At 36.7% G+C, this 22,338-nt stretch overlaps 3 protein-coding genes across 8 annotated transcripts; 1 reads left to right on the top strand and 2 right to left on the bottom strand.

Moving 5' to 3' along the window:
- Positions 1–159: 159 nt before the first annotated feature.
- tprg1l (tumor protein p63 regulated 1-like) lies at positions 160–16,050 on the bottom strand. 2 transcript variants are annotated; one of them, XM_056772809.1, is made up of 6 exons: positions 15,201–16,050; positions 3,950–4,041; positions 3,219–3,269; positions 3,023–3,148; positions 2,167–2,320; positions 160–1,814 (listed from the first exon to the last, which is right to left on the bottom strand). In XM_056772809.1, the coding sequence occupies exons 1-6, from the start codon at positions 15,390–15,392 to the stop codon at positions 1,620–1,622; spliced, it is 810 nt and encodes a 269-aa protein (XP_056628787.1). In that variant the 5' UTR covers positions 15,393–16,050; the 3' UTR covers positions 160–1,619. The 2 variants fall into 2 exon arrangements, with proteins under 2 accessions (XP_056628787.1, XP_056628788.1); XM_056772810.1 differs by having other exon boundaries at positions 2,185–2,320.
- LOC130440029 (uncharacterized) lies at positions 4,250–14,288 on the top strand. 3 transcript variants are annotated; one of them, XM_056772806.1, is made up of 10 exons: positions 4,250–4,358; positions 6,382–6,454; positions 6,586–6,665; positions 7,064–7,129; positions 7,812–8,032; positions 8,178–9,145; positions 9,275–9,344; positions 10,342–10,510; positions 10,994–11,153; positions 14,030–14,288. In XM_056772806.1, exons 5-9 carry the CDS (start codon positions 7,813–7,815, stop codon positions 11,148–11,150), a joined length of 1,584 nt encoding a protein of 527 aa, XP_056628784.1. In that variant the 5' UTR covers positions 4,250–4,358; positions 6,382–6,454; positions 6,586–6,665; positions 7,064–7,129; position 7,812; the 3' UTR covers positions 11,151–11,153; positions 14,030–14,288. The 3 variants fall into 3 exon arrangements, with proteins under 3 accessions (XP_056628784.1, XP_056628786.1, XP_056628785.1); XM_056772808.1 differs by lacking the exon at positions 14,030–14,288 and having other exon boundaries at positions 10,342–10,383; positions 10,476–10,510; positions 10,994–11,144; XM_056772807.1 differs by lacking the exon at positions 4,250–4,358 and adding an exon at positions 4,640–4,755.
- A 129-nt stretch (positions 16,051–16,179) lies between the features above and the next one.
- On the bottom strand, positions 16,180–21,924 carry kiaa2013 (KIAA2013 ortholog). Of its 3 annotated transcripts, XM_056772804.1 has the most exons (4): positions 20,408–21,924; positions 19,279–20,132; positions 18,516–18,600; positions 16,180–17,235 (listed from the first exon to the last, which is right to left on the bottom strand). In XM_056772804.1, exons 1-3 carry the CDS (start codon positions 21,351–21,353, stop codon positions 18,538–18,540), a joined length of 1,863 nt encoding a protein of 620 aa, XP_056628782.1. In that variant the 5' UTR covers positions 21,354–21,924; the 3' UTR covers positions 16,180–17,235; positions 18,516–18,537. The 3 variants fall into 3 exon arrangements, with proteins under 3 accessions (XP_056628782.1, XP_056628783.1, XP_056628781.1); XM_056772805.1 differs by lacking the exon at positions 18,516–18,600; XM_056772803.1 differs by lacking the exon at positions 16,180–17,235 and having other exon boundaries at positions 17,710–18,600.
- Between the last annotated feature and the right edge of the window lie 414 nt (positions 21,925–22,338).

Below are 22,338 nucleotides of genomic sequence, written 5' to 3'. Positions count from 1 at the left end.
TAATTGGGGATTAGATTTTCCACCCAAGCCCTTTTGATTTAACTCATTAAATAGTTAAAGAAATTATAACAATTCATATGCTAATGGTATTTGAATCTAGGTATTGGAAAAATCCAGGTAATTTAGGATTCCTAATCCAATTTATACCACAATGGCTGCTTTGGGTATTAGAAAGTCTTTTTATTACAATAAAATGAATTTCAAAATACTGAAATTTTGCACATGATAAACAACACGGTTGTGAACTGCAAAAGTGCTTGGGTTATTTTGGTGATTTAAAGCTATGACATAACAATTTGACACCTTACATGCATGCACAACTTTAAAATGTTAAAACGACAAAATCTTACACTACGCAACAATGCAATTAAATAAGACTACCTCTGTTTGTTTATGCAAAGCAGAATAAGCAAAAGTGACAAAAAGTGCTGAAGGTAATGTTTCAGTCTCTCAACCCGTAATCAATCAACTGTGGAAGTCTTTATAGACTCCTACACTTTATCTTGCATCCACAAGCAAACAAGTTAAAGTGATACCAATTTGACCTGAGGAATTAATAGTATCATCACAAATGTATTAAATTAACAATTCATTTATGGCTTAATTTATCAAATAATAAAGCAAGCATACCATAATTAACACAGAAATGCACATGTAGTATAATATACAATAGTTTGTGATATACAAGACAGAACAGCTGATATTGTGGATGTAAGGCCTTGCGGATATCTACAAAAAAATGCTGGGTTATTTTCAACACAGTGTTGGTTCAAAAGGGGACGAACCCATCACTGGGTTGTAAATAACCCAGCATTTTTTTGTGGTGTATATTAATCTAAATCCTAAAATATTTGAGATCTCATCGACAATGACCACATGGCAATATGGGCGCAAAAAAGTTTCAAAGTTTTAGCCTCAAAGTTAAACCGCATTCTGAGCCCATTTTTAGCAACTATTTAGTAACAATTACAGGATTACAAAAACATCACAAAGACAATAACAAAAGATAAACAGAAACTTTTTTATGCAGCTATAGTCTAAGAATACCATAATGAAAGAGGCTAAAGAATGTTTTGTAAAGTAGAGAAGGCATGCAAAAAGATCTCATGACACGCTTTGACTCTATTACAAAGTATTTGTTTCTAGTGAAAAGCCAGTCTGTTAAAAAATCAACAACCTTAAATCCTGTACAAGCATTCTGTCACTTTCCCTATCCAAACACCTTGCTTAAGATTATGGAATCATTGAAGGTAACCAGATGGTTAACCTGACCTAGGGGCACAGAAGGAGTGATAAAAATGTCACTCCCCAAATCATCACCCTTGTCAAGGACTGAGACAGTTTTTGGCCAATTGTTAAAAACTGTTGTTAAAGCATGCGGAAAGAGGATCAATGCATTTAGACTTAACATTAATCATCTTAACATTAGCCAAGGCCACACACACAAAATGTACCATCAAACCATTTAGCCGTTAGAATGGCTTTTTTATGCGGTGAATGGATGGAGGGCACAAAGATTGGCATTGAGTGCATCCAGGCACATTCAGTGAACATATTTCACAAACCACAAACATCCAACGAGCAAAACAGCTTACATACTGTCACAGTATTGACAGTAGCTAAAACCCAATTTTTCCTCTTGTCATGGAGTAGCCCAATTTGGCTTCATTGTTGATTAAAGACATAATGCCCAGGTATGTTTCAATGAGAAGGGGACGCTCCAGTATCAGCACACCATTAGCTCGTCCAGGGATCGGGAACTCCTTATGGGCCTTTTTCACTGCCTGCACGAGCTGGGTCTTGAAGTTTTCAAGCTGAAAGAAATAACACACATATTTTTCTACTTTTTTCTTCTAGGTGGCTAAACTTTGAACTGCTAAACTAAACTTCCGGCTAAACTATGTAATAATGTTTTGCCGGCACTTGGACATGTGTATCTTCCTCTTACACACTTCCTCTTAATGAGAGAGACAAAAACTCAACATATAAACTAAAAACAGTAAAAGGTGATGTTTCTTCTAACCGAAATAATGGCGAAAAAATTAAGTAGCAAGAAAAATTAGATCAAACAAAAACAAAGAAAGGAAATTAAAAGATATTTGTTTTATTTTTATTATAGAATATAAAAGGATGGATGCACTTGTTGTTTTATTAAAAAACATTTACCTGGCAGATGGAAGATACCTTTTCATCTGCATGTGCCATGGGATGTTCAGTGAAGGTAGCATAGGGTATGTCACTAGACCACGGGTTCCAGCGATTTAAAAATGACGCTCTTGGACGCTTATCCCACTGCACACGGATCCCAGTTCCCTCTCTCCTTCAGACAAACACACTAAGTCATTCAATACTGCAATAATAAATACTAAAACATTTTTTATGTTTATTACACTATATAACCTATACAAGAAGCCTATTTATAAATAATTACAGTGAAACAGCATTCAGTATTCATGTTAGTAATGTGATGCATCTTATGTATGGTGGACTTAATTCACTCTACGACTGGATTATCATCAAAACTGGCCGATACATACAAGAAAGCAATAAGGTGAGTGGAAGAAAGAGGTTAAACATAAGAGGTTGTAATTTGTTATGTCAACTAAAAAGGAAATTAGGGAGAAAGTTATTAAATTTATGGGCAAAAAATACTTTATACTGACTGTGTATAAACCACTTCGGATGATGTAAACAACGCTGATTCAATGCTGGTCCAAAATAACTTTATAACTATATAAATGTTTGAATGAAACACAATCAACCGAATAATTGTAACCGAACCAAAATGTTAAACTATTATATTTAAGATTTATTTATGCATGTAAGATTTAAAAATAAAATAAATTAAATTGAAGACGTGTCCAGTGACCAGTGTGTTCATCTTGCGAAGTGGTTTATTTGCCTTCCAAATTGGTTCATATTTAATGTTGACTCGAACATAACCTTTATTTGTCTACAGTAAATGTAGAGCAGCAGATATAAAAGGCACACATATACAACAAAGAGTCAATAAAAGTCTCACTTGTTTAAGGATTTTGGGGGAAACTCAAACTCGCCAACAGAAATTGTGTCCACAGCGTTTAGAGAAATTCTAATCACTTGCTGACACTGGAGGTTTATGAAGTCATATTTGCACACCAACAAAGACCTGAAACACACCAATGTCTCTTTTAAAACTTATCTAAAATTCTCTTGTCTGTATTTTCTCTTGCTCTTACCTCTCAGTTATAAGTACCAGTCTCTCTTTTTCATTGTTCCAGTGATCAATTCTGTGGAAATAGATATAGCAGTCATACAGTGCCTTGAAAAAGTATTAATTCCCCCTCATTATATTCACATTTTGTTATGCTGCTGCCTTATGCTATGCCTTGACTACAAAAAAAGTAATCTACACTCCAGCACAATAATGACAAAACAAAAACACTGATTTTTGACAGCTTTCCAAACGTATTAAAAATAAAAAAATAAAATAAGTACATTGGATACTATTCATACCCTTTTCTGGGACACTTGACAATTAGTTTTTGTTTTATCATTATCATGCATGGAGGTTTAGATTACTGTAAAAATAATAATATTAAAGTAGTTTAAGATAAGGCAGCAGCATAACAAAATGTGAATAAAATGAAGGGGGATGAATACTTTTTCAAGACACTGTAAATATGGCTAAACTGACATTAACAAATCAGTGACCCTGTCTGTGAGAACCAGGCTAAGGTATAAAAATCTAATCCTGACATAACGAGCATGAAAGTTTGATCAGTCATTATAACATGACTTACTCAGTCAATATAAAAGACATCAAAGTTATATTTTTGATAATATTATTTGTATTATTTAGATCACAAATTTGCACATTTTCACAGACAGGGTCACATATCACAACATTCTGATAATTGCATGCATTGTTTCAACAAATGAACAGTATTTTTGTACAATATAAACTCACTCTGCCAACAGCCACACACTAAGAACTTCTCCATCTTGTGAAGGCAAGGCAACTGTGCGGATGTCGTTAACCGCTTGCTCTATGGTACCTGTCTAAAACGAAAGCAAATGTTTTAGAACAAAACAGCACATACACTGTAACGAATTGCTGTAAAAACTACAGCACTGATTTACAGCGGTGACTGTTTTTCTAACAATACAGCATATTTCTGTAAACTGCGATGCATTCTGTGGTCACGTGACGGTTTAACGCAGATCCACAGAATACTGCTGTAAATTTCAAATATTTCACTGTACTGTAGTTCATATAGGTTGACCCGGATTTGGTAACGTTAAAGTTACGCATCCTCGTTCCGTGGGGCGCGAATGAGATTCGGGCTTTCAGCAGCGAGGTCGTGGCATAATTTCAGGTAATTTCAACACTTATAACATCTCTTTGGATATAAAGTTTGCCTTAGGCGTACATAGTTACTTTTTACCGTAGCACAACCACATTTTTTTGTTAGAAAATCCTTGGACTGTTACAGATATTTGAGGTTATGTTTGTAACGACTGGCAAATGTTGTGTATTTGTACCAAGAGCGTACAAGGGATCTTGTCAGAACAATGACACTTGAATAAATGAACTGATCATGTGTGACGGTGACCAATAAGCAAACGAGTTGACTTATTGCTGTTGTGGAATACTTTATTTTTCTCGAGTTTAATTGCGCCGTTCACTGACTGAATTTTAGTTGTCGCCTCAGCTTGGATTAGTGCAGCAGTTGAGATGAGAGTTGAGAAGGCCCTTCAAAGCAAGAATTAAAGGTAGCTAGCAATTAATGTAATTGATTGAATATCAACTATAAATCCTTATTTTAAAAGCATTAACGTTAGAGGGATTTCGTTCATTTGTTTGCTGTCGAGCAGTCGTGATAGTGTTTGAATTAGAGTGGGACTTCTTGCGGCAGTGTAAAATTGTACATACAGTGCCAACATGCTAAACGTTATTTAGTAGCCTATCTTGTTAAACAGTTCATCATATGTTGTGTAGAAATGTAACCGTTTTAAGTATATTAAAAATCCCACGAACCACTTGTGGTTTTTCACACGTATTTTACATGCGCGAGACAATTTGCATCAATTTTATTTTATTGTCTGCCACAAGATAGCATTTTTTACTGAGGTTTGTAAGTAAGATTAGTTAGTATTTAAAAGGCTAAGGCTCAAAATGATCTGTCAGTTTTGCTCAATTAATTGTGATAATGTTTTGGCTTACATAAGGCATATGAAATTGCACAGGAATTTGCCAAATGCAGCTTTTAAGTGTGGAATAGCTAACTGTAGTTTGGTGTTCAAAAGCTTTAATGCCTTTAAGTCACACTCATACAGGTATCATAATGAAAGACAACCTGTAGCTGTGGCACAACTTTGCAGTAATGATTTGACTTGCCACATTGAATGTTGCTCTGTGCATTGTAAGGATTTGTCTGATTTCTTTTCACATCTAAAAACCCATTTGAAAGAGGGCACAGCAGTAAATTGTCCTTTTAAACAGTGCAAAAAGACATTTACTGTCTTGTCAACATTCACATCTCATTTATCAAGATGTCATAAAAGAAAAACAGAGCACAGTCTAATTGAAACTATTGTTCAGGGAACAAGTGAAAGCCAAAGAACCACTCGTGACTCTATGGTCCATTCTGAGGAGATTTATGAGGCTGCTGCATCATGTGAAATGACTGAAGATGAGATTTGCCCTGAACGTGTAGATGAGGACATGTTTCTAAAAAATCTGTCCCTGTTTTATCTTAAGTTGCAGGCTAAGTTGTTGCTTCCTGCATCTGTTATTCAAGCACTCATTGAAGGATTCCAGGAAATACATGACATGAGCTTGTCAAATTTGCTGAGTAAACTAAAAGAAAAATTGATTCTACTTGATGTTCCAGAGAACGACATAGAAAGAGTGGTAGATGAAATTAAAACGGATGATCTTCTCCACACTTGCAACTCTCAGATATTGAAAACAGATCAGAGGAGGAAAACCATGTTTAAAAAAAGCTTCAATTACATTGAGCCAGTTCCCATTTGTTTAGGGAACAATGAAGCAGGACATGAATGTTTTGCCCAATACATTCCAATTAAGAAAACACTTTCTGGCCTTTTCAAGAGCGAGTCAGTAAGGGAGCAGCACAGGTATACCCATTCGCAAGGTCACAACAAAGATGTCCTTAAGGACATTTGGGATGGAAAAGTAATCGCAGACAATGCGTTGTTTAAGTCAGATCCCATGTCATTGGGCTTGATTCTCTATCAGGACTCATTTGAAGTAGTCAATCCATTAGGTTCAGGAAGGAAGAAGCATAAAGTGCTGTCAGTCTATCTTACTTTAGTAGACATTTTACCTCATAATCGATCAACCACTGACCAAATGCAGCTTGTTCTCCTTTGCAGAGAGAAAGATTTTCAGTTCTTTGGACAAAACTTGGTGATGGGTCAACTGCTAAAGGATCTCAAAGACCTCGAGGTGAGTGGCATCCAAATGCCCAATGGTGAGATTAGAAAAGCAGCCTTGTGTGCCATTGCTGGAGATAATTTAGGCTCACATGCTATCGGGGGTTTTACTGAAAATTTCAGCACCAGTCACTTCTTTTGCAGATTCTGTGAAATTGATAGAGCAAGTTTTGTGGCAGACCCGCTTGCCAAGGGACCAAACAGGACAGTGCAGTCATATAAAGGTAATGTCCAAGCAGATGATTTGCACCAGAAAAAAGGGGTCAAATTTGACTCCCTGTTTAATGAGTTATCACAGTACCATGTCTGCCAGCCTGGCTTGCCTCCATGCATTGGGCATGATCTTTTTGAAGGTGTGGTGTCCTTTGATTTGGCTCTCTGCATTAAACATCTAGTCAGAGTTGAGAAACAATTTACGTATGTGGAACTGAATCGAAGGATAAATCAGTTTAGGTACCTCGGCAATGATGCACATGATAAGCCATGTGAGGTCAATCCTGGGAGTGATAAACTTGGAGGGCATGCTGTTCAGAACTGGTGTTTTCTGAGATTGTTACCAGTGTTAATAGGAGATAAAATAAGCAACCCAGCTGATAATGATGTGTGGCAACTTGTTTTGCAGCTGCGACAAATGGTAGAGTTTATTTGTGCCCCTGCCATTTCTTCTGGACAGATCGCCTACTTGAAGGTAATGATTGAAGACTACATGCATTTTCGAAAGAAACTATTTCCTGACCATCCTCTGAGGCCAAAACACCATTATGTTATCCATTATCCTGAATTAACAGTCCAGTTTGGGCCCCTCATTCGTCTCTGGACACTTAGATTTGAAAGCAAGCACACGTATTTCAAACAGTGTTGTAGAAAGTTGCACAATTTCAAGAACATTTGCTCAACTCTTGCTGAACGGCATCAGCTACTTCAAGCGTACTTGAGTACTGGTAGCCTGTTTCCACATCATATTGTGGTTGAGAAAGGAACAGATTTTTGCCCATCTGATTACAATGATGATATTAGAGAGGCTATTTCACACCTTAATTGTCAGTCAAACACACTGATTTCACATGAGGCAAAAGTAAAAGGTACTAAATACAAGAAAAATATGTTTCTTGTACTTGATCAAAGTGATGATGGAATTGTGTTTGGCAAAATTAAAGCCATTCTAATTCAAGGAGATTATGTCAACTTCATCACAGAAAGACATAACTCTTCAGTTCTCATTGATCAGGGCCTTCATTGCCTTTCAGAGACATCTGCAAAAAGGCTGTGTTGTGTAAGCCAGGAAAACCTTTTGGACTACTATCCCTTGCCTATGTACAAGTTGTGTAGCCTGTCAGTTCTTGCTCTTCACCATTCTTTTCCTTCTCTAGAATGATGTCTTCAAATGTGGGGGAGGAGGTGCTACAAGTAATTTCAAAAGCGCTGCCTGGTCTTCTTCAAGAAAAGAAGGAACAGTTGCTGCAGAGACTTCTGAGCTGGGGTGTGGAGAGCAAGGATGATCTCAAGTATGTGGAGGGAGCCCCTGGAGTGGACCTGTCTGATTTACTCCCGCCCATCCAGATTCGCAAACTTCTAGACAGATTTAAACAAGGTTATTTTGAGATTCTGTAATGTATATGTATAAAGTATGTATTTTTGTGTTACTCTGTAAATAGTACGATTTCTTTGATTGATCAGAATATTAGCATAGTTTCACAACACTGACATGTTGATATTTTTGTGTTTTGTTTTATTAGCTGGAGAACAAAATCTAGCTGGTACTAATGTTTCTCCAGTAATACCTCCGCCATCATCCACTGCCACCTTGGACATTGGCCCACCAAGCCCTTCTTCAGCCACACCAGTTACGTGGCATGAATCATTTCAGATTCCTTGGGATCAAATGCCGAGCAAATTACGCAGTGCAGTAGCGAATGGAAAGAGACCACTCCCTTCTGATCGCCGCAAAATGATTAGAATTATTGTTGATGAGATCAGGAAATACGAAAAAAATCCAAGCAAAGCGCAGTGCCATGCTGTTGCTGCCAAAATGGTCAAACATTATCCAAAGAGCTTTTCTGATTTTGATGATGGTCAAGAAAAAAATGAAATTGGGTACTACTCCCTCTTAAAGCAAATAAAAACCCGTGTTGAACACGTTAATAGAAATAATACCTTAGCACGCAAACGGCAGATAATGGGATTAACTGACACTACTGAGAAAATGCAATGCAGGGGACAAACAGCCACATATGGGTGTACCAAATGGCAGCCTGAGCCTCCCCTTGCAAATTCTGATGATGTTCTTGAGGAAAAAAGACAAACCTTAGAGAATTTGTACCAGAGATATGGAAAAAGTGGAGCTGACAGGGGTGATGTTTGTGCTTTAATGAAACAAACATACTATTTACAAAGAAAGCACATCAATGATACACAAACATCTCCTATCAAAGACCTAAAAAGCAAATGGCCATATCTGTTTCAGCAAAAGCACATGTATGCACATTTTGAGGAGCTAACTAATATCACCATACACAAAAAGCTCAGCCTGACAATGGAGCAGTACAGCAACATCCTCGTTGACTTCTTTAAGAGCAGACCCACAAATGATGATGTCAAGAAAGTCTTGTCCAGCGAAGAAGAAGAAGAAGTTGGACCCCTCGTGATTAAACTTATCCTGGCACATTTCCGAGAGGATCCAGATGGACTTCTGCTCTTTGCAGATGTAAGTATGCTGAACACCACAATTAAAATTTTCATATTCTTGTATTAGTTTATAAGGATATGCCTTCCCCTGGGATCCTGTTTCTGAAAGCCATATCACATTGTAGAAAAATGTTTTCCCCCTTTATAGAAGTGTGCCACAGCAGCTGACATTCACACGACTCTGACAATACCCGGGAGCCCACGACTAGTTGTGCTTGGTAAGTCTGCATTGAGTGACCTCTCTTGATTGATCATAAAAGACCCAGCCCATCTTACAATAATAGCTGTAGAATGGAATTTAACACTACACAAACTTTTTGTATAATGTAACTACTTACATTTATTTTTATAAGATGGGTCAAGTTGGTTTAATGTTTTTCTGTCTGGTTTCTGTCTCTATTAACGGGATAGTTTACCCAACAATTACAATTCTGTCATGATTTACACACCCACAAGTTGTTCCAAACCTGCATACATTTCTTTGTTCTGTTGAACACAAAGCAATATATTTGGAAGAATGTTTGCTGTTTTCAGTTTTGAAGCACCATTGATGCACATTAGTATTTTGAAGAATGTAGGAAAGCAAACAGTTCTGGGACACCCTTGACTACCATTGTGAAGTAAATAATGTCCCGGGAACTGAAAGTTACTGACATTCTTCCAAGTATCTTCCTTTGTGTTCAGCAGAACAAAGTAATTCATACAGGAATAGAACAACTTGAAGGTGAGTAAATGATAACACATATTTAACTTTTGGGTGAACTATCCCTTTAAGAATGTTTCTTATGTTCCTCTTATTTCATTTTCAGGTTATGCATTTTTGTACGGGTGTTTAGTTGGCTAATTTTGCCTACATTTCAGTATGATTATGTTTTTAGTTTCATACAGAGGTTTATAGTACACTCTGTGGGAGTTATATCTATACACACTCACCAACCACTTTATTAGGTACTTGTTTCCCCAAATTCTGTTATGTTTTAATTTTTCGGTATACTATACAATGGTAATATACTTCAGTATAAAATAGTATTTAATTATAAATCTCTCTCTCTGTCTCGATATATATATAGTTTGTTTGTAATAACACTTTTTAACTTTGGTTTAAAATATTGAGTAGATTAACTTTTACGTACTATAATATAGTTTAAATGCAAAAAAACTAAGAGCGAAAAATGTTATGCTAAAAAATAACAACTGTGAAATTGATTGTTTTAGGAGACACTTTGTCTAGTGGGCAGTGGATGCTCACAATTGAAGGTGAGGTGGTGTGTGAGGGCATTCAGCCCACTTTCCTGTCCGGCCTGGCGACTCTGTTCACAGCATATTATGTGTTCAATCTTCATTACCAGGAGGAGGCAGCATGTACATTGGAGTTTATTCAGAGGTAATGGTTGAATTCTAACAACCTCAGTACCTCCATTTTAAATAAGTAATATCATAACTTGCCTTTTTATATTTGAACACATGTTATATTGTTATGTGCTATATATCTGTTGAGGAAAGACAGTAGGCGCTTTTCCATTACAAATTTACGCAAATATTTTGAGGATTTTCTAATGGTCAATAACAACTATCGCACAATGTCCATTCACCAATGTGAATGGACAATTTGGACGCAATTTCAGTTTGCCCTCCATGTTTCTCAGCTCAAGAAGCATTTTTTTTATAATTTAGATGTCTCCCTATTTAAGACTATCAGGCTAACGCATTCAGTTGGCTTTTTAATAAGTGGGACATCTGAAACTTTCTAAGAAATGGGTCCTTAAGACTATATATAAGGTTCAATTCAAAAACATGATTCCATGCCTAAAAAGCTAAAACTAAATAAAATCTGACTAACATTAATTTCTGTTTCCTTAACCCTTAGGCGCTTTGTTGGTATAAATCCTAGAGGAACAAAGACGTCCAAAGGAAAGGTGCCATCTAAAAAAACAGGGCAAATGGTACAAAAGAAGCAGCTTGAAGTGAATCCACACGTTGCTACTCTTCTTTCCAAATTGATGGATTTTCAGTGGAAGTTCTGAAATGTAAGTAGCACACACACCAATATATATTTTTGCTTTCTTATACCATCTCATTATTCTCTGTCTGTGTCTCAATCTATTTGTCATCTCTCTGTCTGTGTCTGCATCTATTTGTCATCTCTGTCTGTGTCTGCATCTATTTGTCATCTCTGTCTGTGTCTGAATCTATTTGTCATCTCTGTCTGTGTCTGCATCTATTTGTCATCTCTGTCTGTGTCTGCATCTATTTGTCATCTCTGTCTGTGTCTGAATCTATTTGTCATCTCTGTCTGTGTCTTCATCTATTTGTCATCTCTGTCTGTGTGTGAATCTATTTGTCATCTCTGTCTGTGTCTGAATCTATTTGTCATCTCTCTGTCTGTGTCTGCATCTATTTCTCATCTCTGTCTGTGTCTTCATCTATTTGTCATCTCTGTCTGTGTGTGAATCTATTTCTCATCTCTGTCTGTGTCTTCATCTATTTGTCATCTCTGTCTGTGTCTTCATCTATTTGTCATCTCTGTCTGTGTCTTCATCTATTTGTCATCTCTGTCTGTGTCTGAATCTATTTCTCATCTCTGTCTGTGTCTTCATCTATTTGTCATCTCTGTCTGTGTGTGAATCTATTTGTCATCTCTGTCTGTGTCTTCATCTATTTGTCATCTCTGTCTGTGTCTTCATCTATTTCTCATCTCTGTCTGTGTCTTCATCTATTTGTAATCTCTGTCTGTGTCTTCATCTATTTGTCATCTCTGTCTGTGTGTGAATCTATTTCTCATCTCTGTCTGTGTGTGAATCTATTTCTCATCTCTGTCTGTGTGTGAATCTATTTGTCATTTCTGTCTGTGTGTGAATCTATTTGTCATCTCTGTCTGTGTCTTCATCTATTTGTCATCTCTGTCTGTGTCTTCATCTATTTCTCATCTCTGTCTGTGTCTTCATCTATTTGTAATCTCTGTCTGTGTCTTCATCTATTTGTCATCTCTGTCTGTGTGTGAATCTATTTCTCATCTCTGTCTGTGTGTGAATCTATTTGTCATTTCTGTCTGTGTGTGAATCTATTTGTCATCTCTGTCTGTGTCTTCATCTATTTGTCATCTCTGTCTGTGTCTTCATCTATTTCTCATCTCTGTCTGTGTCTTCATCTATTTGTAATCTCTGTCTGTGTCTTCATCTATTTGTCATCTCTGTCTGTGTGTGAATCTATTTCTCATCTCTGTCTGTGTGTGAATCTATTTCTCATCTCTGTCTGTGTGTGAATCTATTTGTCATCTCTGTCTGTGTCTGAATCTATTTGTCATCTCTGTCTGTGTCTGAATCTATTTCTCATCTCTGTCTGTGTGTGAATCTATTTGTCATCTCTGTCTGTGTCTTCATCTATTTGTCATCTCTGTCTGTGTCTTCATCTATTTGTCATCTCTGTCTGTGTCTTCATCTATTTCTCATCTCTGTCTGTGTCTTCATCTATTTGTAATCTCTGTCTGTGTCTTCATCTATTTGTCATCTCTGTCTGTGTCTTCATCTATTTGTCATCTCTGTCTGTGTGTGAATCTATTTGTCATCTCTGTCTGTGTCTTCATCTATTTGTCATATCTGTCTGTGTGTGAATCTTTTTGTCATCTCTGTCTGTGTCTTCATCTATTTGTCATATCTGTCTGTGTGTGAATCTTTTTGTCATCTCTGTCTGTGTCTGAATCTATTTCTCATCTCTGTCTGTGTGTGAATCTATTTGTCATCTCTGTCTGTGTCTTCATCTATTTGTCATATCTGTCTGTGTGTGAATCTTTTTGTCATCTCTGTCTGTGTCTTCATCTATTTGTCATCTCTGTCTGTGTCTGAATCTATTTGTCATCTCTGTCTGTGTCTGAATCTATTTGTCATCTCTGTCTGTGTCTTCATCTATTTGTCATCTCTGTCTGTGTCTGAATCTATTTGTCATCTCTGTCTGTGTCTGAATCTATTTGTCATCTCTGTCTGTGTCTTCATCTATTTGTCATATCTGTCTGTGTCTGAATCTATTTGTCATCTCTGTCTGTGTGTGAATCTATTTGTCATCTCTGTCTGTGTCTTCATCTATTTGTCATATCTGTCTGTGTGTGAATCTTTTTGTCATCTCTGTCTGTGTGTGAATCTATTTGTCATCTCTGTCTGTGTCTTCATCTATTTGTCATATCTGTCTGTGTGTGAATCTTTTTGTCATCTCTCTGTCTGTGTCTGCATCTATTTCTCATCTCTGTCTCTGTCTGTGTCTGAATCTATTTCTCATCTCTGTCTGTGTCTGAATCTATTTCTCATCTCTGTCTGTGTCTTCATCTATTTGTCATCTCTGTCTGTGTCTTCATCTATTTGTCATCTCTGTCTGTGTCTGAATCTATTTGTCATCTCTGTCTGTGTGTGAATCTATTTGTCATTTCTGTCTGTGTGTGAATCTATTTGTCATCTCTCTGTCTGTGTCTGCATCTATTTCTCATCTCTGTCTGTGTCTGAATCTATTTCTCATCTCTGTCTGTGTCTGAATCTATTTCTCATCTCTGTCTGTGTGTGAATCTATTTGTCATCTCTGTCTGTGTCTTCATCTATTTGTCATATCTGTCTGTGTGTGAATCTTTTTGTCATCTCTGTCTGTGTCTTCATCTATTTGTCATCTCTGTCTGTGTCTGAATCTATTTGTCATCTCTGTCTGTGTCTGAATCTATTTGTCATCTCTGTCTGTGTCTTCATCTATTTGTCATCTCTGTCTGTGTCTGAATCTATTTGTCATCTCTGTCTGTGTCTTCATTTATTTGTCATCTCTCTGTCTGTTTCTGAATCTTTGTCATCTCTGTCTGTGTGTGAATCTATTTGACATCTTTGTCTGTGTTTTTAACAATATTGTTTTTCTCTTTTTTTTATATTTCAAGTAACTCTTTGCATCCTGTGATGGAACAGCACCTAAGGCTGATTTGTTCTGCTAACCTCCCCGATGTTCGTTGGACTCACTTGGGGCCTTGTGGAGAGTTGATGAGTTCCCCAGCATGTTTGTGATTTAATAAACTTGTTTTATTGTGATCATATTGATCAACATATTTTTAAATTATGCAGTTTGCATATTTGTTCTTTATGTGAGGGGTCATGATTGCATTATTAATGATTTTTTTAATTAATTTAAAAAAAAAATTCTAAAAGATGATACAGCATACATTTTCGAAAAATGTCAAAAATATATATGAAATAAATTTTTACCTGTTTCAAAATTTTAAGTGTCAAATTGTTAATTTTGTTTTGTTAAATTATGTGAATTAATTTCTGCATTTCACAACACTTTATACTTTAAAATTAGTTTAATGCTTATGCAGTTAACAGTTTACAAAATAAAATACAGTTGCTTGACATTAATATTCAGCAATCAAGAAAATATATACTACATTTTAAATGCTTCCTCAAAATATAACATATTTATCCAGTAGTTTACTGTAAAAAAATACAGCAATATAAAAAATACAGTTATTTCCTGTAATTTGAGATTACAGGAAGATTCTGTAAAACAAATTACAGAATTGCTACTGTAAAAATTACAGTAACTGGCTGGCAACCCTGCTGCCAGTAGTTTACTGTAAAATTTACAGGATTTTTTTTACAGTGTATGTGAAAAAGTAATACAGACATTCAGATACAGCATTTTGCAAATACAAGGAGAATATTTAAATTCTGCACAACTCACATTCATATGAAACCTCAAGACTCAAAACACAGAAGATGAGACAGATTAAATGTACATAAATATATACTATTTCTGGATTATGCATCAAAAGCAATATATATTTTTATGTATATATATTTATGTATCAAATACCTGAATTTCCAAAGCAGTAGGCCCATGTGTCAACGTGTGCACTATATCATCTTTAAGGTCATTGATCTATTCATAATAGGCTAAATCAGTTACTGTAAATTGTTATGTCTCCACTATTTAAGTTTAAAGGGGCGTATAGGGGTGTCTAATAAACGGATGTGTCTCCAAACCTTATAGGCCACATTTCTATTTCTTAAAATATATTTTAGAAAGAACATATTTTAGGAGTACCTTCTTACCCTAAAGACGAAATAATCTTTGACTTTAGCTCGCATGGTTGGGTTGTGGACATGGAAAGGCGTGAGTTTTTGTAGCGGGGTGCAGCAGGCCACTGAAGCTCCGTCAAGGGCCACTGCATCATCACAGTCAGCCGGGTGTAAAACAGCCGCACCCGGGCTCTCAGGGTCTACGTTGTCGTTCAGTTGCAGCATCTCACGGTCGACGAAAAGCTGCGAATACAGTAGCTTACAAGCAGTGATTCCGCTCAGCCGCACTGTTATGTTGTGTTGTAAGAGGAACGCCCACTCAGGATTTAAAGGGATATGCTCAGTTTATAAATTAATTACTGCGTTGCCACTTTTGTACATAAATGATATTTGTAACATTTTACTACAATGTTCCTATAACTGTAACAGTAGTTAATAATTTCCACATTTAGTAACAAATATCTAAAACCAAACATTTTAGTTATGAATGCACCACGAACTAACACTAACGAAAAACGGCCATAATGTTTGAACGCTTTTTAATAATGTTCCACCGTGTTTGGCTCCATCTGGCAGCCGTCAGTTGGAGAACCACTGTTGCCCATTTCGGTTGGGAATCGAAAATCAATTCCAATCCTGGAATCGGAATGGAAAGGTTAGGCTTCGGAAACAGCAGCTAGTTCACAGATGCATTGATGCATCCTATCTTCCCTATCTTAAGTTGTTTCTCTGTTTATTTGTTAAAAATTGCTTATTGTGTATTCTTCGTACATTTCTATGTTCTGATGAACACAGAGAAAATATTGGAAGAATGCTTGTAACCAAATAGTTCTTGGCCGCCATTGGCAGTTCCAAGCTGTGTTTAATAACTGTGTCAATACATCTAAGAGAATACAAACCTCATACAGTTCGTACTCTTAGTGTATAATGCATGATCATTGTGTGTATGTGTTATAGTGCTCATAAAGATCCCCCTTGATTCATAACAAGTGGCAAGGTGAGACACATAGTATTGAGGTGATTGAATCTTTGATTTAATAATTTACAAGCATAATTACATCAAATTGTAACTACGTGTTTATGACATAAATAAAAAGAAAAGAGCCAGCACATTATTTGTTTTAAATACACTTGAATTGTAATCTAAGCAGCAATGTGATGTTTTAAACACAATTCCCAGAAAATGCCATTTAGTTGCCAGAAGTACCTTGTAAATACTTGGCAGAAACTGATTAAGTAAATATGTGATCTGCTAACAGTTGTTTTCTTTGAACCTGCATGTCTATTATTGCTTTTTACCATATTTTTCAACTAGACAGTTAGTTTTTTTATACAAATGCATGTAACGTTTGCTGCCAAAGTTTAAACCATCATTTAAAAGTGATTAGGTCTTTCACTGCTGTGAGACATGCACTGGGATGCATTAACAAGAGTCACCATTGTGCGTGAATGTTTTTCTCCATAATCGTCTCTTAAATTATTTTCATCTTTCTCTTTTATTTCCAGATACTATACAATGCAACTTTGTGCTTTTCTTTGGGCAAGTATGTAGATGACCTGCCCTTCAAGAATTTTCTGCTGCATGGAGAAACTGAAATGACAGATCGAGTGGTATAGGAAACACATTTGATGTTGTTAAAAAACTGGGAAACTGGCATTCTCATACAAACAATACTTCATAAGAAGTCCCAGTGTTCAGTGCTCGTAGCAACTTTACACTTAACAGCAGATGATAGGGATTAAAACAAAATCAATGCAAAAATGTGATGATCAGGACAATAGTTGCATATCAGACGTTTTCCAAGGATTTTGTTGTATTTTCTTCATAAACTACAAAAATAAATTCATTCAAAACTTGTTTAGATCCTTCATAAATTTTATCTCTTACCCTTATTGTTAATATAAAACTTTATCAAACTCTAATAATCCATTAAACACAAACTGGACAACAATCACAAGTGTTAATTAAATACACAAAATATAAAGGCAAACTCAATCCTGAGAGGACATCCAGAGATATGTTTTGCTTCTGCAAACACTGGATTAGGCTTCAAGAAGTGACCTCATCCTGTTGAAATAATACATCATGTAAATATTTAGGGTGAAAAACACATTTGTTATTATTTAGAAAGCAGTTGTGACTTCACTGTGGTTCATGATTCGACTTCAAATTATACATTAATTTAAGGATTTTGTTTTGTTTCCAGTTTTAGAGAAATAGTTGAAATTAGGAAATTTCTGAAAAGCACCATTGAAGTATCACAAGGGTTAACAAAACAACTTTGTGCATCTAAAACTTTGAAATATGCTTTGTGTGAGGAACAGATCAATTTTTCGGAATCAAGATTGATCAATAGCACCATTTCTTGACATTCTACAATGTTGACACCCAAATCTATTTTTTTTAATTACTGCAAAATTGCTCTCCTTCTCTCAGTTGCCTTTAATTCAGAGTAATTTCACCAATAGTGATTATTATACACTATAATACATTTAAGTCAATGATGCTGTACCCATAAAGGACAAATATCAAGGACAAAGATACAAACACTTTTTTCTTTATTGAGTGCATGCTTTCTTTTTCCCTTTGGAATTGATTGTTAATATTTTCATTTTTGTACCAGCTTGTTAAATCAAAATTTCCTGAAACTTTATAACACTCAACTTTGTACTCAATCCAGTTTTGACCTGTCCTGGTTTAAAATGCATGTTTCCCAAGACATGTTGTAACAGTGTTGCAAAAACATTGCTCTGTATGTTTACCATCCTTTTAAAACCGACATAGGACGACAGAGAAAACTTGTCTCAATCAAGAGTCTACGGCAAACTTGTTTGGAAACATAAAAATTAAATTAGCAATTCTTTTTGGTTAAACTACTTACAGAAATGACACAATAAATAAATGAAGAGTTTATTTCCAAAATGAGGTAACAAAAATCATGTTTTTTTATGCATTCCAATTAATATTAATCAAACTGCAATTGGTTTGTTTAGATTTAAGCCATAATAACTAAAATAATTCAGCTAACTAACACAATAAAAACATTAAATCATAATAAAAACATGATTTTTGAAACATCTTATTCTGGAAACAAGCTCATCAAATAAAAGAGCCATATCTAACTGTTGATTTGTTCATTTAATCAAACTAAAGCAATAAAAAACACAACAGCAACACTGCAAAAAATGATATTTCAAATTGTACAAATTAAAATATTTATATACGTTATTTCTGTACTTCAAAACTAAAAAATTTGAGATCCACACTGCAAACAATGCATATTCTTACAAAAAAACTGGATTATGTGTAACAGTATTTGACATAAGTAGTTTAGACTAATTGCATACCTCTCTTTCTCTATACATATATCTATAGTTGTTCTTCTCTCCTGCTATCAGAACTTCCAGTACAATTGCCTTCTGGGATTGATGACTATAGATAGTGTGTAATGGTGATTAGTGAGAAAAAGATGATGCCTATTTTATTTGGGTTTAAAATTTCCACAGCAGCAACAGATTAATATCAACAAGGTATTCAAAGTTGAAAAAAAGTTAAACATTTAAATCACATGTGAGACTCTGTATAAAAAGAAGCAGAATGTAAACCAAAAAAAGACTTGGCAGAAAAGCAGAATCCATTGAAACAAACTTGGAAGAAAAAAGACTTGAAGGCACCAGTGAAATTTTTACACACAAATTTGGAACAAAAATAAATTTGAATTCTGACTCAGTATCACATCACAATATATATAGAATATGGAGCGGGTCTGTTTGAATAAATTGGATTCTAAAATGATTGAACAAAATGCTGCCCTTCAATCTTTGCAAATGGAAAATATAATTTTGTAATAAAAAATAAATATGATAATCTTCACAATGATCATTTATTACAAAAATCAGAACAAATTGTGTTGAAAAATGAGGAAACCGCTCTACAACACTGGTGCTTTCAATTTACCACCATGTAGCAGAAAACACCCAAATAATCAAATTATTCCTCATTGTCCAGAAGCAGAATTTAAGTTAGATCAAATTAAAGGAGAAAAAAAGAGAAGACACCACACCACCAATACCACCTAAGACACAAATGTCTTGCTCTGGCCGTCTATACCTTGCTTCTGAAGAGTGGCTTGGCTCCTGGCCCACAATACTCATTGTAGATGAGTTTGAAAAGGAACAGGTGGAAGAGTGTGATGAGAGACGCCACACTGAACCAGAAAAGGAATGGCAGGCCCGGATACTGTTTAGCCATGTGGTCCTCGTGAGCCAAGATGGCCTTCACGTGCATGGTGTGCCTCAGGTCCTGAAGGTGAGTGAGATCAGTGGAGATGTACAGTAGGGGAGTTATTGGCTGGGTTACCATAACAGGAAACATGTGACCTCGCAGCTCTGAGGTCAGCTCCACGGGCTCATTCATGCACCCTGCTTCACAGGCGTACAACTTGACGGGTTTCTCTTGGGGTTTGACAGACATATGAAGGAATGGTTTTCCTTCAACATCCTGCAACACGGCCAAGTTGATAAGGTCTTTATTGTAATGGATACCTCTCAAAGAATAGCTGTTATGAAGAACGTCGGGGTCGGCCTGAAATTGGAGATGGTTTTCAGTGAACTGCAGACCCCCGAAACTAAGCACCATGCCCTGCATCATACCATGAGCGCCTGCTGCAACAAGCACCTTGCAGCCTCTTTTCTGGAATGTCAAATTCCAGAGGTTGACAAGCTGTAAAATCTGAGCTACGTTGGTTAGGCGCTCTGGCCACAGGTTCTCAGCATGCATGGTAGCATGACCGCTGAAGCAGTGGTCAGCATAATTCAGACTCGCCTCCAGCTTCTCATGCTCTTCTGTGGTGAGACTCCGATCCAGCAGGGGTGCTGTGGAGGTGGAGAGAATGTAGTAGAGGGTGTTGTTGACCGTGCGACTGGACGGAGTGTGCGTGTCTGTTATCTTTCTGATCTCGACTCCTGTGAAACATAAAACAGTACAAAGAAAGAGTGACCACATGTTTACCACAGAATTTGACTCTGGTCATGCCACCTTTATTTCATGTACATATGGTGCTCTAGGTAATAGTTTAAGACTACAACAAGCAGTTCACAAATTAATCTTGTGAAAGTACTTCAATTGATTTTCTATTTCATTAAACCGATTTACTTTTCAAAAATTTCAAATTTCTTCTAAAAACCCAGTAGCCACCAAAATGTGAGCGGCCACCTTGTGTTAAAAACTGTTTACTTGCCAGATATGAAGAGATCAACCCATGCTTGCTGATGCTCTTGCATTAACTCTTCCAAATTAGGTCGAAGAACGTCCACCATCTCTTTCTTGACTAATTCTCTGAGCTTGCCGAGTGTCTCGTCCAGTTTGGTCCCCTCAGTGGGCTCTGAGGTTTGAATTACGCTCACAACGTTTTCTGAATATTCCGATTTGGCAGGGATCTGGATCTTGGTACTCAGACGCTTCGTTGCTACCACAACCAACACAATTTCCTTCTTCTCCGTGAGCACCCTACCTGAGGACAGCACGCATTCTTTATCTTCCATCTTCTCCATGGTGCTCCTAAACGAAGGAGACTCCATGGACACGTCAAATGAAACCATGTGGTCTGTAGGATTTGATATGTGAATCCTTTGAAGATAAACATTGGGTCGGCTTCGATGGGCGACAAACTCCTCTCGCACAACGAGGCAATCACGAGATGACTGAGAATTACCCGTCAGAATGCACCGAGAAGATAGCACGGAGCCTTTTCTGTACCAAAGCATCATGGCCCTAGCCTCCAGATGAGCTCCTGGCATCTGAAGCCTCACTATTGGGGAGTAATCTGTTTGGTGAACGGGTGCAGAGCCAGGCTGTGAAGATGAAGATAACCAGAGTTTGTTGGAGTCCACATCAATTAAAAAATGTCCATTGCCAACAACTAACGGTTCTGATTCTTTTGTCTTAGGGGTGAACACCACTCCCTCTCCCCTGTCAACCAGGGACATCCACCTGTGAATATCATTCTGCAAACACACCCCCGCAGCTCCCCTAGATTCCCCGGAGAGGCTCAGAAACTTGAGGATCCCATCTGAGCTCAAGTACCAGTAAAAAAAGAAAAAAAGCAGTAATCCAACTAAAACACGGCGGGCCCAGCTGCTCGAAAGCAAACCAGGCAGGCCCTTTAATCTCTGCTGCAGCCACATGATCGCTGTCTTTTGCTCCAAAAGATCTTTAATGGATTACTCATAAACTGCTGCCGTCTTCCGTTGTGAGCACTCTATTGTGCATGAGTGACTTCCTGCAAACAGTCAATGCTAGGAGTGGCAAAGAGCTCTGACAGGCCTGACAATATGAATTCATCAAGTTTAACTTGAAAAACAACAAACAAACGCGACAAGCTGCCGGAATAGACAACTATGTATATAACATTTATTGAGGCAAAACTATTTCCTGTAACAAGAAGTTTGAAACATATTTCTCGGGTCCTTGGTCTTCAGTCTTTCCAGTTAGTCCATTTTATGCAAAATGTGCATCCAAATACATGACAAATGATCCACTTGATCTGTTGTGTTTGCATTCATGCAGTTGCTGTTATTTTGTCAGTCAGCTCGATAGTCAATACATTTCTGCTTACCCGGCTCACGTTGACTTTTTAGATTTATTTTCTGAAGCTCGAAAAACATTCGCGTCGATTAATGTTTGTCTGCGGTTGTTTATTTTTGGTGTGTTCCTGTCATCTCTCTCAGCCAGCTGACATCTCTCGTGTTTGCGGAAGGAAATCAGATTGCCGTAAAAACACCGGAACTGTCGTAGTTCAAGAACCGTCGTAGTTCAAGCACGTCACTGTTCTACGATCATACGTCTGCATGTGTTATGTCCCATGGAAACTATCACGGGACATTAAAGCAGATTCTGGATCAGCGCATAATACATACAGCTTATTAAAGTTGTATATATAACGTTTAAAAAATATATTTGGTTTAAATTCAATTTTAGTAATATGTATTAAGTTATGTTAGTTGCTGTGCTCACGTTCACAAAATTATAATTACATTTATGCAATTTGTCAGACGCTTTTTCAGGCTATATCAGTTTCCTGGGATTCACAACCTTTTGCGGTTCTAACGCAACCACAGAGACAACAGGATTGTTGTATCAATAAAAATGAGAACAAATACACACAATAAT

The sequence above is a fragment of the Triplophysa dalaica genome, chromosome 18 (genome assembly GCF_015846415.1).
Source record: "Triplophysa dalaica isolate WHDGS20190420 chromosome 18, ASM1584641v1, whole genome shotgun sequence".
Taxonomy (NCBI): Eukaryota; Metazoa; Chordata; class Actinopteri; order Cypriniformes; family Nemacheilidae; genus Triplophysa; species Triplophysa dalaica.
This window is presented reverse-complemented; position numbering and strand designations above follow the sequence as displayed.